General features: G+C 36.0%; 2 protein-coding genes and 1 pseudogene across 2 annotated transcripts; 1 reads left to right on the forward strand and 2 right to left on the reverse strand.

Annotated features, from left to right (window-relative positions):
• Positions 1-179: 179 nt before the first annotated feature.
• On the reverse strand, positions 180-3,143 carry LOC127901740 (uncharacterized). Its single transcript, XM_052439203.1, has 2 exons — positions 2,755-3,143; positions 180-2,244 (listed from the first exon to the last, which is right to left on the reverse strand). The coding sequence occupies exons 1-2, from the start codon at positions 2,951-2,953 to the stop codon at positions 1,472-1,474; spliced, it is 972 nt and encodes a 323-aa protein (XP_052295163.1). The 5' UTR covers positions 2,954-3,143; the 3' UTR covers positions 180-1,471.
• Positions 3,144-3,693: 550 nt separating this feature from the next.
• On the reverse strand, positions 3,694-5,175 carry LOC102613490 (chalcone isomerase-like protein 2). Its single transcript, XM_006486106.4, has 5 exons — positions 5,009-5,175; positions 4,809-4,892; positions 4,546-4,701; positions 4,237-4,463; positions 3,694-4,000 (listed from the first exon to the last, which is right to left on the reverse strand). Coding segments are annotated over exons 1-5 (630 nt in total). The 5' UTR covers positions 5,010-5,175; the 3' UTR covers positions 3,694-3,838.
• Positions 5,176-11,617: 6,442 nt separating this feature from the next.
• On the forward strand, positions 11,618-12,573 carry LOC102610621 (ornithine decarboxylase-like; annotated as a pseudogene).
• Positions 12,574-13,540: the final 967 nt, after the last annotated feature.

Below are 13,540 nucleotides of genomic sequence, written 5' to 3' on the forward strand. Positions count from 1 at the left end.
ATACACGTACAACTTTTTTTGTACATAATAATAATAATAAAATCTTTTTGCATTTCATAATCATGGAAGGAGCGCAGCCCAGTTGTAGTTATAGAAAAATGTCACTACTATCTTGAGTCTTATGATGGGGCCTTCATCTTGGACAAAGAGGGGGGCAATGGAATCATTTTTTTTTTTTTTTGAGAAGGAAATAAGCGATTTCAATAAATCAAAGATGATAATACAAATTCGACTTCTACTGGAATTGGTTCCAGCCATACAACAGTTTCATTGTTCCTTAGAGCTAACTTAGCTAAGGAATGGGCATGAGTATTACATGATCTAGGAGTGTGATAGCAGCTGAAATTCTAGAAATCCTTGCTAAGACTTTGAATTTCTGAAATCACTCACATAATCTCTGTCCTAATGCCCTCTTTGTTGTTAATTAACTTCACCACTTCTTGACAATCTGACTCCACCATTATGCATTGAAAAGCTGCACTTTTTGCCACCACTAACCCCCATTCAACAGCTTCAGCTTCTGCAGTCTTTACATCCCCTGTAAATAGAGTGGATTTCACAGCAGCCACTTTAACTTTGTTGCATGAGTCTCTAATAACAACCCCCAGGCCGGCCTTTTGCCTGTCAAAATTAACAGCAGCATCAACATTAACTTTGAATGTATTATCAGGAGTAGGGCTCCATACTTGCTGATTCTTGGAAGAATATTTTGCCTCTGGATCCAACTTCGGCTGTTTCACTCTTCTATAGGTCTCCACCACAGCCTTAGCTCTTGAAATAGTTAGTAATGGTTCCATTTTTTTTCCTTCAAACAGAAACTTATTCCTGCCATACTAGATAGTCTAGCAGATAGCTACCATAACTTCAATGTCTGACTTTGTTATTTTCTTAGCCATTTCAACCATAATTTCCAACATGTCTTGGTTAACAGCATTAGGGAAACATGTTTCAAAGGGGGCATACCTCCAGACCTTTTTGGCAGCTTTACATAGTAACAGAGTATGAGCTGTAGTTTCTTTATCTTGCTTGCAAATTTGACATGTAGGCTCTAGCAGTATCTCTCTTCTCCATAAATTATCAACAGTAGGCAAAAGGTTGTGAGATGCTCGCCACATGAAGATTTTAATTTTTTCCGGCAATTGAAGGGTCCATAACAAATTTCAGTGATGCAGACCCTTGGATGAACAGCTCGGCTTATCTGGATTCTTGATCTTAAGCGCCAATTGGTATCTGCTTTTTACAGAATATTGCCCTTTTTTTATCAAAGTGCCAAATCACCTCGTCCATTCTTGGTCTTCTCGGCAGCGGAATTCGTAGAATTTCAGCTGCATCCTCATCCATAAACCATTGTCTCACCTTTCTTTGATCCCAATTATGTTCTTGACTAATGAGATCTGCTACTGAAGCATCTACTGCCACATTTTGAATTGATATTGGCTTAAACGTTTCTGGCCTTGGAATCCAATTGTCTCTACATATTTGTATCTTTTCTCCATTGCCGATCCTCCATCTGATTCCTTTTTACAGCACTTGTCTTCCCCACTCTGGTGACCAATAAGTCTGGGTATTGCAGCAATCTCCACCCTTGTTTGGCCACTAAAGCCCGGTTGGAACTAGACATTTCCCTGAACCCGAGGCCTCCTCTACTCTTAGCATGACTCATCTTTCCCCATCTTGCCCAGTGAATTCCACGCTTGTCCTTCTTTGATCTCCACCAAAACTTGGCCATTGCCTTCTGAATATCATCACACAACCCTAGGGGTAACTTAAAGACGCTCATTGCATAGGCTGGTATCGCTTGAGCCACAGCTTTGATAAGAACTTCTTTCCCTCCACTTGAGAACAACCGATGCTGCCAGCTTGCAATCTTACTCACCACTTTCAGTTTCACCTCATTGAAGAGGCTGGTCTTCTTTCTTCCAACCATAGATGGAAGGCCCAAATATTTTCCATGCCTAGAAACCACATTAAGTTGGAAAATGTTTTTTATTACTTCAACTCTGTCCTCTGGAATGCTACCACTAAACACTATGGATGACTTCTCAAAGTTAAATAGTTGTCCTGAAGTAGTTGCGTAGCACTCAAAAATGGCTTTTAGGTTCTTGCAGCTGTCAACTGAAGCTTTGGTGAACACAAGGCTGTCATCCGCAAAAAGTAAATGTGAGATAGTGAGCTCTTTCCCGAATTTCAGCCCTTGAATGAGGTGATTACGCTCTGCCTGCAGCAACAAGTTGGAGAAGGCCTCTGCACACAAAATGAAGAGATATGGAGACAACGGACAGCCTTGCCTAAGGCCTCGTTGAGGGTGAATCAGCCCTTTTGGATTGCCATTAATAATTATAGAGAAAGATGGTGTAGTAACACAATTCATGACCAGCTCTACCCATCTATTTGGAAATCCTAGTTTAATCATTGTGTGCTTCAAAAAATCCCACTCCATCCTATCATATGCTTTGCTAATGTCTAACTTTAAAGCCACTAGCCCATTTCTTTTCCCCTTGCTGTGTCTAATTTTATGGAGGCATTCATAACCAATAATGATATTGTCAGTAATAAGCCTATTGGGTATGAATGCACTCTGATTGGGTGAGATAATCTGAGCAAGGATAGGTTTCATTCTATTAGCTATAGTCTTAGCAATAAGTCTGTAGATTACATTACAAAGACTAATTGGTCTGAATTCTGTAACTTTCCTAGGCTTGTGGACTTTTGGAATCAAAGCAATGTAAGTGTGGTTTAACTGAGATAATGTACCTTGCTCATTCAGCACATGCAAGCACGTTTCAATCACTCCTCCTCCCACTGTTAGCCAGTGTTTCTGAAAGAAGACAGCAGGGAGTCCATCTGGTCCAGGGGCCTTTGTTGGGCACATTTGGCTCAGCGCATTTGAAACCTCCTCGGCTGTGAAAGGCTGCTCCAGCATGCTCTTCATATCTTGGGTCACTTTCGGCATCAGGCCCGCCAAAGCACTACCTATTTGGTCTTGGCATCAGGCAATGAAATCATTTTAATTGCCTTTAAATGGCACAATTTTGCGTTAGCATCCATTGCATTTGCATGTCATCATTTGTAGTTTAAATTATTTTTAAAGCCCTACCAACAGTATTCCCTTTTTCTGATAAGAAGAGACTTTGAAGCTACACATCTAGTCCTTGACCGAAAGATAAAATTATCTCACAATATACTTTGACAACTATATCTATAAAATATATATTAAAAAAAAGTGTATTATGTAATTATGTCATATTTGTCATTAGTAATGAATATCAAATGATAATTAGGTCGCCAATGACTCGTAATTCATTGACAACTTATGCGCCCAATAACTTTGGGTGAATGAGTTCGAGTCCCAATAATAGCTAAGACTTAATAAGAATTTATTTGACTCCCCACTTTAGGAGTAAAATAAATTTTCCTTCAATATTAAGTAAGTGTTGTTGTTCGAGCTGTGTCATACTAAAATCATAAAAAAAGAGTCCCGATTACTATTTAATTGTAACATATCAATATTTGAAAAAATAATAATAATTAGGTCATAAATTATGTTCTTGTGGTTGTGGGTTTCATGGGCTTTGAAGGCAGCTGGGCCTTATATCAAATTGACATGTATGCATGGATAAATTTCACTACACACCCATTTAAATCGACAAATTCTGAGCTCAGAACGTATGATTTATGAACAAACTCGAGAAATTTTCTTGAAGGACCTTAGCAAAGCAAATTTTCATTAAAATAGAAGCATGGTTGCGGGGTAAACACGTCATTCAAATTGCACAAATTTACAGCAATTCCAAAACCCAAGTGAAGAAGCACTTTTATTAGAAAGCGCAGAGCTGCTTCATTTTGATAACTCAGCTGAGAGAGTATTGGCTAGAGATGATGTTGTTGTAGGAGACACTCCCCTTGCTCCACCCAAGTACCATTTCTTGATCATCTCAACCACATTCGCATTCTCCACTTTGATTTTTGAGTCCTCCTTTCCTTCACTTGTAAACACTATCTGCACCCACGTTCAGAAATTTAGTCTACAAGCAAATTAAATTAAAAAACATAGTATAATTTTTAAAAATTATAATAATAATAATAATAATAATAATACATATAACATCATAACTAAACGAAGGTGATGAGACAAAAATTAGAAGAATTCTCTCCTCGTAATCTGGAACTTACTACTCAAATTTCAAAAGCAGCTTAGATCACGAGAGAATCAATAACCAGTAGAATTTTTAGTACCTCAGCAGTAGGGGATGTTGCCGGAAAATGATAAGCAATCACAGAGTCCTTCTTAAAATACTTGGATTGGAAGAATTCAACGATTTTCTCAAGGGCAGATTCTTCCTCTTCTTCATATTTGTCAGCTCCGGCCAATCTGTCCCTCACCGCACTTTCTAACTGAACCCCATATTGTGACCCCTTGATCTCCTTGATCACAACAATTCTCAAAAATTTCTCTACTGGAGCTGCATGGCATATACAAATAAAAAAACTTTAAAGAAAAATAAAGTTAAAAAAAAAAAATCAAACTGTATAATAGTTAATTACCAGAGACAAGAGCATCAAAGAAGTCATCATCTTGTGCAAGGGAACTTCCCTGTTTGCCCTTCCACTGTTGCAAGTGACTCAAAATTTCAGGATCCAAGTAGACTCCAATTGCCGTGAACTTGATTTGGAGAAAGTGTATCTCAATGTCTGTTAAACCTGTTGCAAGCAGCAGCACCCCCAACTCAACAAGTTTCATAATGGCCATTAAACACCTCTAAAATGACAAAATTGTTCATAATGAAATGAAATGGATTGATTATTGCCATGACCCAGAAGATTCAACGGCTTGGTGGTGGTGATCTGAGGAGGAAATGGGATTTCATCCACCATTACAACTTCAGTGGCCACTAAATGTTCCACAAAACCAAAATTAGGTCACAGTATTTACGAATAAATATATAGATAGCTTCATTAGCTTGATTAAAAAAAAAGTTGTTAACATAAACTTAAAAGAGAGACTCACTGGTAATCTTTAGTGGGAAATTATTGGAAAATGATGAAGTATGGAGAAAAAGAAACTGATAATTTGATAAAATAAAAATGAAGGGTGAAGCTGATATTTAAGCAAGTGACTGTGTTCTTTAGTTACCATTTCTCAAGCTACCAATCTTTTTCAGTTATGGCACCGGTGTTTGGTGGGAGGCTGGTAGTAGGTGGCAAAAGTTGAATATTCGGTGCTGCGATATTATTATTTAATTAAACTTTCTTCTTCTTTTTCTTTTAATTTATGAAAAATCAGCAGAGATATTCAATTTATACGGGTATATAGTAGATATCTTGACTTTTTTTTTAAAAATAAATATTAGTTGATTATAATACAACATTAGAGGAATATATGTTGAGATTTTTGTTATCTTAAAAAATTGAGTTTAAAATAGACTAAAGTAAGCGGCGAAAGGTAGAGAGGACTATAACTATTTCTCTTGTATCCTATAAGATAAACACTTTTCATATTGATCCTTAACAATTTTTTTTTATTTTTATAATCCATAATAGAATAAACAATATTCATATTAGTGCTTCAACAAAATTCCTATATATATAGAACAGTAGTTAATTTTGTACACATCATTTTAATTTAATCCGAATTAAAATAAGTTCTTAATTTTGTCACTAACTAAAATTTACTTCTACGTATTTAAAGAAAATGTAATTTTTTTTTTAAATATATACATGAGAGGAGAGAAAACTAGAGTGCTACCATCCAAAGGATGTGTTGTTTTTAAGGTTTTAGCAGAATTACAGGGTTTTAAAATTAAAGTAAGTCCCTCGGCATTTTTTGTTTTATTAATTATTTAATTTTTGAGGAGATTCAGCTATCCACGTGTTCAGCTGCCTAAACAAAACAAGTAACAGCCACCCATTCTACCTAACCTACCCTCTCCCCATTTTATTTATTTTTCATTATTATTTATTCATTTTCATTTATAAGATGCCCATTCCAATTCACATTTTACAAACCCATGTAAAATGGAGCGGCTCGGTACGAAGTGGAATTCATCGTTTAATTTTAATACAAGGAGCGGGCCAAAAAAGGGAAAAAAAAAATGCACATCGGATTACTTTGACACCAGATTGTACAAAATAAAGTCGGATTTAATCAGCTTTTTTCTTCGTTACTCTATTTTATCACTCTCGTCGCCTAGCGAGATCTTATACAGATATTATAAATTAAAATTCGGAAGGAATTTATAATATTATAAACTTTTTTTTTTACTGTCTTCTAATGTTAATTTTAACTTTGGATATGTTAATTCTAATTCCTAATTTTAATTCTACTCATCTGATTTCTAGTCTAGGTCAATCTTATTATCTTATTGTAGTCTATATTGAGGTTAATGTCCTTAAGATGAGTATCAATAAGGCTTACTCTATGCTGTTGACTCATGAGGCTACATTGGAAAGTGTATGTCTAATGCTAGTAAGAAATTAAGATGAATTATGCAGCCTATATTGTTCAAGCTGGAAATAATAATAAAAAAATAGAGTAAAAATGGTGACTGGAATAATGATAATAACGGAAACTGGAATGGAAATTTTGGAAACAAAAATGCAAATAGTAACTGGAATGGAAACTTAAAAAACATAGGAGATTATTGATCAAGAAGAGGTGGATTTTTTAAAAGTGGTAATCCTTCTGGACATAATTTAGGAAAAGGTTGGAATGCTAATCAAGGCAGGGGTGGTTTCTATGGAAGTGATGGTTTCTCTAGTCTTTTTAATGGCTTTGGCAGAGAAGGTGGCAAAGGAAATATTATATGCCAAATTTACTTCAAACCTAATCATTCAGTAGTTGATTATAGAGATAGATTTAATAGAAACTTTCTTCCAAATTTCTCAGCTCATGGTTATTTTTTAATGAATCACATCCCTAAAGCTGCCTAAATGGTGAGTTCATAAGGTGTTGCAGATCAAGGCTAGAACTTGGATAATAGAGCCACACATCATCTCATAAATAATGTCCACAAGTTAACTAAAGGTAAACCCTATCTTGGCTCCTAGTTGTTGCTAGTGGGTAATGGTCATGGTCTTGAAATCAAATATACTGGTTGCACTTGCTTCTTAACCTCTTTACGAACCAGTTTAAATCTCAACAATATTTTATGTGTGCCTAAAATTACTAAAAACCTTATTAGCACATCCGAACTTCTCTTAAATAATAATATCATCATTGAATTCTCTTCCAATTTGTGTTTTATTAAAGACAAGATGAAAGGAGCTCTGTTGGCACATGAGATTGCTGAAGATGGTCTCGATAGATTACTGTCACAAGCTGAATCTTCTCCTCAATCTGCAGATCAATGTCTCAATCCTAATTCTATGTTGTCTGTCTTTTCTACCAATAAAGTTGTAAACTCTTTATAAGAGTCAAAGAACCAGTTGTCAGTTCATTCAAATCTTTTTAATTCTAGTCATTATCCTGCAAGTTTTGTCTTTAGGAAATGAGTCAATCAAATTGTTGCACAACAAATTTGGTCATTCTAATAAGCATACTTTGCTAGCTATAATAAAATTTCTTACTTTGCATTCTGTCAATAATAACTCTATTGATTTTTGTGATGCCTGTCAATATGGCAAGTTACATCAGTTGTATTTTCTTGTTATTGAAATTAAAACTAAAACTCCACTTGAGCTTTTGTATACTGATCTATGGGGTCCAGCCTTTGAATTGTCTATGGATGGTTACAAATATTATATCTCTTTTGTTGATGACTTTACAAGATATTGTTGGATATTTCTTTTAACACTTAAATTTGAGGCCCTTGACACATTCAAATACTTTAAAATTCTTGTGGAAAAATAGTTTTCTTTATCTGTTAAAGGATTACAATCTAACATGGAGGGTGAATTCACAGCCTTTAAATCATTTCTTCAATAAGAGGGTATTTATTTTAAACATAGGTGTCTTTATACTCATGACCATAGTAGTGTAGTTGAAAGAAAACATAGACACATTGTTGAAACATGTTTCACTTTTTTAGCTCAATCTCACTTGCCCCTTTCATTTTGGTGGGAATCTTTTCATACAACCAATTACTTTATCAATAGAAGGCCTACACCAATACTTAGAAATGTCTCACCATTTCACAAGATGCATAATCAACTACCAGATGATCAATTTCCTAGAGTTTTTGGTTGCTCTTGCTTTCCTTTACTCAAGCCTTATAATCAACATAAACTTGATTTTTATATTAAAAAATGTGTTTTGGTTAAAGTCATTTGCATAAAGGCTATCAGTATTTAGACAAATCTGGTAAAGTCTTTATTGCTAACATGTCACATTTAATTAGTCTAAATTTCCTTACACATAATTGTTTTCAAATCAATCTACTTCTGTTATGTTTAATCTTGTTGATCAAACACCTTCTCAAGTTACTTTCCTTCAAAGTTTTATTCTTGTTGGCAGTAACCATGAAGGACCATCAACTATTATCAGTACCATTCTTTTCTTCATCTCAACATTTTCCTACGTAACTTATTCTTCCTGCACATCTAATGATTACCAGAGTCAATGATGGATTTTCAAACATAAAATTTATCTAGCAGTATCTCAAGATCTTGAACCAACTAATGTCAAAGCTGCACTTCAAGATTCGAGATGGTCTTCTGTCATGAAAGAAGAAATAGAGGCCTTGCAAAGAAATAATACATGGACATTAGTTCTTACTACTGCAGCCACTAAAATTGTTAGTAATAAATGGGTTTACAAAATTAAATACAATCTTGATGGCACTGTATCTAAATATAAGGCTTGTATGGTGCTAAAGGGTTATCATCAAACACATGGAATTGATTTTTTTGAGACCTTCAACCTAGTAGTAAAACTTTGTACTTTCCAAGTAGTTTTAAGTTTGGTTGTTATTAGGGGTGGCAATAAAACCCGCCCGGACTTGATCCGGCCCGGACTCGGCTAATCCGGTCCGGGCATCTATAAAAAATGGGTTCGGTTATTGAAATTCAAAATCCAGATGCTTTCGGGTCTGGTTCCGGTCATGGCACCAAAAACTCGGAACTTGGATCCGTGTTCGGGTTTTGATAAGTTAAAAAAAGAAAATATAAATATAATACGCCCAAAATTGAAACTTACTTTAATTTTCTATCATATTCTTATGTAAACACAAGCAGTGCTGCTGGCTGTCGCACCTCCAACTCTCCAACACTCCAAGCTAGCGGCCACCGCTCAACATTCAAAGGAAACACAAGTTGCCGGCTACAAAAAGCAAACACTCCTAACAAACACTCCAAGCCAGCATTGATTGCAAAAGCATCTTATACATCCTGCAAAATCATCATCTGATTGCAAAAAGCAAAAGGTATTGGCTCTTAAGTGCTTTGACCACCACTTGACAGGCTTAGCTCTTGACTCTTGAGTGCTTGAGCAGCATTTGATAGGCCTTACGTGTTGTTATATGGCTATGGTTCTTTGTTTTTTTTTGCCTTTTTCCTTGATTTTGGCTTTCTCTATAATGAGTCATTTTCAAATAAAAAATCTGTAAATGATTTTATTTGCGACAAATCAATTCCAAAACCAGTAGGGCAGTATTTTATCCAGGTAGGGAAAGCCCGGATAAAAAACCTGTGCCCGAGAGGTGCCAGGCCTAACCCAGACCAGATGTGAAAAAATCAGGCTCTAATCTGGGTCCAGGCAGCTGTTTTATTGATCCAGGCCAGTCTCGGGGAAGGCCAAACCCAGACCGGACCCAGGTTTTTTCCAACCCTAGTTGTTATGCATCACTGGCAAATTAGATAGCCCGACATTATTAATGCATTCCTTAATGATGTTCTTACAGAAGATGTATTCATGCACCAACCGGAGGGCTTTATAGACTCTACTTATCCTTTTAATGTTTGTAGGCTTAACAAAGTCTTATATAGCCTTAAACAGGCTCCAAGAGCTTGGTATGACAAGTTAAAATGTTTTTTTATTGGACCGAGGTTTTCATGTATTCAAATCTGATACTTCTATGTTTTTTCAGTATTTTGGGAATGATATTTTACTTGTTCTCATCTATATGGATGATATTCTCATAATTGGATCAAATTCCAAAGTTGTTGAGCATGTTATTCACAACCTCAATTCAGAGTTTGCACTCATAGATTTAGGGGAGTTCAATTATTTTCTTAGCCTTGAGGTCACTCCATTCATGCAAGGTCTGTATTAATCTTACCTATGAATACCACTGATAAACTTCATAAAGGGAAAAGTGCAGTTTTTTATAATCCTTTCTTATATCGAAGTATTGTTGGTTCTCTGAAATATGTTCTTATCACCAGACCTGATATAGCTTATGTTGTGAATAAGCTTAGTCAATTTTTAGCTCCGCTTACTGCTCTTCATTGGCAAGCCTGTAAACGAGTTCTAAGGTATCTTCAATGCACAACACATTTTGGCCTTCAATTCTTCAACTCAAGCTCCTTGACTTTGACTACTTATTCTGATGTTAATTGGGGCATCTGATCCTGATGATCGATGATCCATTGGTGGTTATTTTGTGTTTTTGGGCAACAATCTTATTTCTTGGTCTTTCAAGAAGCAGCACATTGTCTTTTGTTCTTCAGCTGAATCTGAATATAAAACTCTAGCTCTAGTAACTTTAGAGATCTTTTGACTTACTTATCTGTTTCCAGAGCTGAGGATTTCCTTAGTTCATATTCCCACTTCATATTGTGGTAACAAGAGTGCTGAACTTTGGCTAGTAATGCAACGTATCATTCTCGAACAAAACATATTGAGCTGGATATTCATTTTGTTCGAGAACATATTGCATAGAACAACTTCAAATCACTCATGTTTCTAGCTCTGAGTAGTATGTTGACATTCTCACTAAACCCTCCTTTGATACCTTTGCTTATGTTCGAAGCAAGCTTAATGTACTTCCCAGACCTTAAGCTTGAGACGGGATGTTAAGGAATATAATCTTCAAGTGCTTTGATCTATTAATTAACTAAGGGCGATGATTTGGCAACCTAGTCAGCAAGTTAGTTATGAGTCTGTTACTCAGCTATCAGTTTGGTAACAAGTTTATTTGTAATTAACTTCAGCTAGCTCATGCATTTGGTGTGTGTAGAATATTACAGATGTTGATATAAAAAGCCTTGTAATCAAATTCATGATTAATGACAACCATTACTTTCATTTGATCAGAATTTTCTCTCTCGATGCTCAACTTTCTCTTTGCTTTTCCTTTTGCTCTTTTCAACAACCAAATAGTACAAATTAGCTAAATAAACTTTCGTTCTTTCTTCCTTATTATATATTTAAAGTATAATAATGATTCAGATTCTAGCATTTAAATCTCAATTTCAATCTCAACTATTATGCATCTTTAGTGCTCCTTAATCATTTACTACTTACCATATATGTATACAAATTAAAACATAGAAATGATAATTAATGACGAAAAAGAGCAATACTCTAATATGATCACCCAAGAATTTTCCCTAATAATAAATATATGATAATTTCTCTCTATTTAAGCGTTCCAATGGCAATACAACATGCTCATTATCAACGCTTGCATCTTTTATCTGTTACTTATTTCCCTTTCCAAATCTATCGAGATCGACTGCCATGGGGTCGTTGCACAAGGAAATCACAAGCACGATGGATTTGGATGTGCCACTAGTTGTTACAAGCGAGGGAGTCCCCACAGTGACAACAGAAGATGGGTTCGTTGAATTCATGAAGTCAACAGTTTTGAAGCGACAAGAACTCGATGAAACCTTTTACGTACTGGATTTAGGTCATCATTTCTCTCTATTATCATTGATCTCCAACCTTCCGATGGTTCACCCCTACTACGCCGTCAAGTGCTATCCTCGAAACACTTGATGCTCTCGGCGCAAACGTTGACTGCGCAAGCCCTTCGGAGATTGAATCTGTTTTGGCACTAGGTGTTTCACCCGATCGATTGCATTAATTATGCCAACGCGTGTAACCCAATCTCTCATATTAAGTATACTGAGAGTGTTGGAGTCAACTTAACAACTTTTGATTCGAAGGGGGAAGCTTGATAAGATTCGGATGTGGCATTCGAAATGTGAGTTATCGATCCGGATCAAGTCCCCGGTAGATGGTGGAGCAAGGTATACGTTGGATTCCGAATTCGGTGCTAATCCTGGGGAACCTGTGCAACTTCTTGAAGCCGCTGAAGCTTCAAGGCTTCCTCTAATGGGTGTTGCACTCCATATAGGATGCGAAGCCACAAACCTAGCTGCATTTCGGGCAGCTATAGCTGCGGCTAAAACGGTTTTCGCGGCGGCAGCTGGGCTGAACGACTAAAATGCGTATCTTGGATATTGGCGGTGGCTTTGCTTGCGACCCACAGTTCCATGAAGCGGCTTGAATCATAAAAGACGCTCTTCAAACTTATTTCCAAAAATGAAGCAGAAGCTAGATACTTGGGTGTCATTTCAGAGGCAGGCCGGTTCTTCGCAGACTTGGCTTTCACGCTGGCTACTAAAATTATAGGGAAGCTCGTTCGAGATGAACTAAGAGAGTACTGGATTAGTGATGGGAAATACTGATCTTTTGGGTGGCTATCAAATGAGCAAGTGATTACTAAGTGCAGAACTCATATTTGTACTTCCGCCTCCAGCAATAATCAGACTACCTACAAGTCGACGGTGTTTCGACCAACGTGTACTGCAGTCGGTAAGGTTTTTGCGGGCCACCCGTTACCGGAACTTGAGGTGAACGATTGGCTTGTGTTTCCCGATAAACGTGCCAATACACTGTTTGTGGAACCAATTTCAATGGATTTAGCAATGCTGCCGTTCGAACTTAAATTTTCCGTTCGAATCCAAGCTCATACAGCTTGTGAATATGAGAACGAGGTTATACTATTGCATGGGTTTGCAAGTGAAGTAACTGAAGAAATAAAAAAATAGATAACTAAATAAATAATGTGCTTCTGCACAATTACAAGTGAGTAAAAAAGGTATGGAAGTCTTCGTGATTGTTGTCGGCTTTTCTTAATTTCTTTATTTTAAATAAGGTATTATACTATTAGTATTATCTCTTCTCTCCTCTTGATTTGATTTGAGTATTTATCTGACTAAATATAATTATATCTTAATTTGTGTGTTTACCTGATTAAATCATATCATTGATGGTTAATAAATAAAAATAAAATAAAGAAATAAATATCAATATACATAATGGAAATTTACACACACTTAAAGTGGCATTGAGTATTATAATCTATATTTTGAGCATTTCAAAATAAGAAAAATATGAAATTATAAAAAAATTTAAAATTTTAACTAAAAGGCAAATGTTATCGTCATAATTTTGTCTTTTCTTTATCATTTTCCTTTAATATTTCACTTACTAAAAAACAAATCATTATCTTAGAAATGACATCGTTGTCTCCAACACTTTACCCAAACCATCCACCCAAATTCGACCAAGCAAAAATGTTCATTCTCGTGACCTTTACGAGTCGGGGTGGGCAAATAACCCGACCTGATAAAAAAACTTTGAGTTTGGATA

The sequence above is a fragment of the Citrus sinensis genome, chromosome 4, assembly GCF_022201045.2.
Source record: "Citrus sinensis cultivar Valencia sweet orange chromosome 4, DVS_A1.0, whole genome shotgun sequence".
In the NCBI taxonomy this organism is placed as follows: Eukaryota; Viridiplantae; Streptophyta; class Magnoliopsida; order Sapindales; family Rutaceae; genus Citrus; species Citrus sinensis.

Excerpts from the sequence above, each read along its gene's own strand:
- LOC127901740 (XM_052439203.1), bottom strand. The coding sequence starts at position 2,953 with ATGCCGAAAGTGACCCAAGATATGAAGAGCATGCTGGAGCAGCCTTTC. Across the intron at positions 2,245-2,754 it reads GCATGTGCTGAATGAGCAAG|AGGCCTTCTCCAACTTGTTG; the intron begins GTACATTATCTC and ends TTTTGTGTGCAG.
- LOC102613490 (XM_006486106.4), bottom strand. Across the intron at positions 4,702-4,808 it reads GTTGAATCTTCTGGGTCATG|GTTTAACAGACATTGAGATA; the intron begins GCAATAATCAAT and ends TGCTTGCAACAG. Across the intron at positions 4,001-4,236 it reads CAACATCCCCTACTGCTGAG|ATAGTGTTTACAAGTGAAGG; the intron begins GTACTAAAAATT and ends ACGTGGGTGCAG.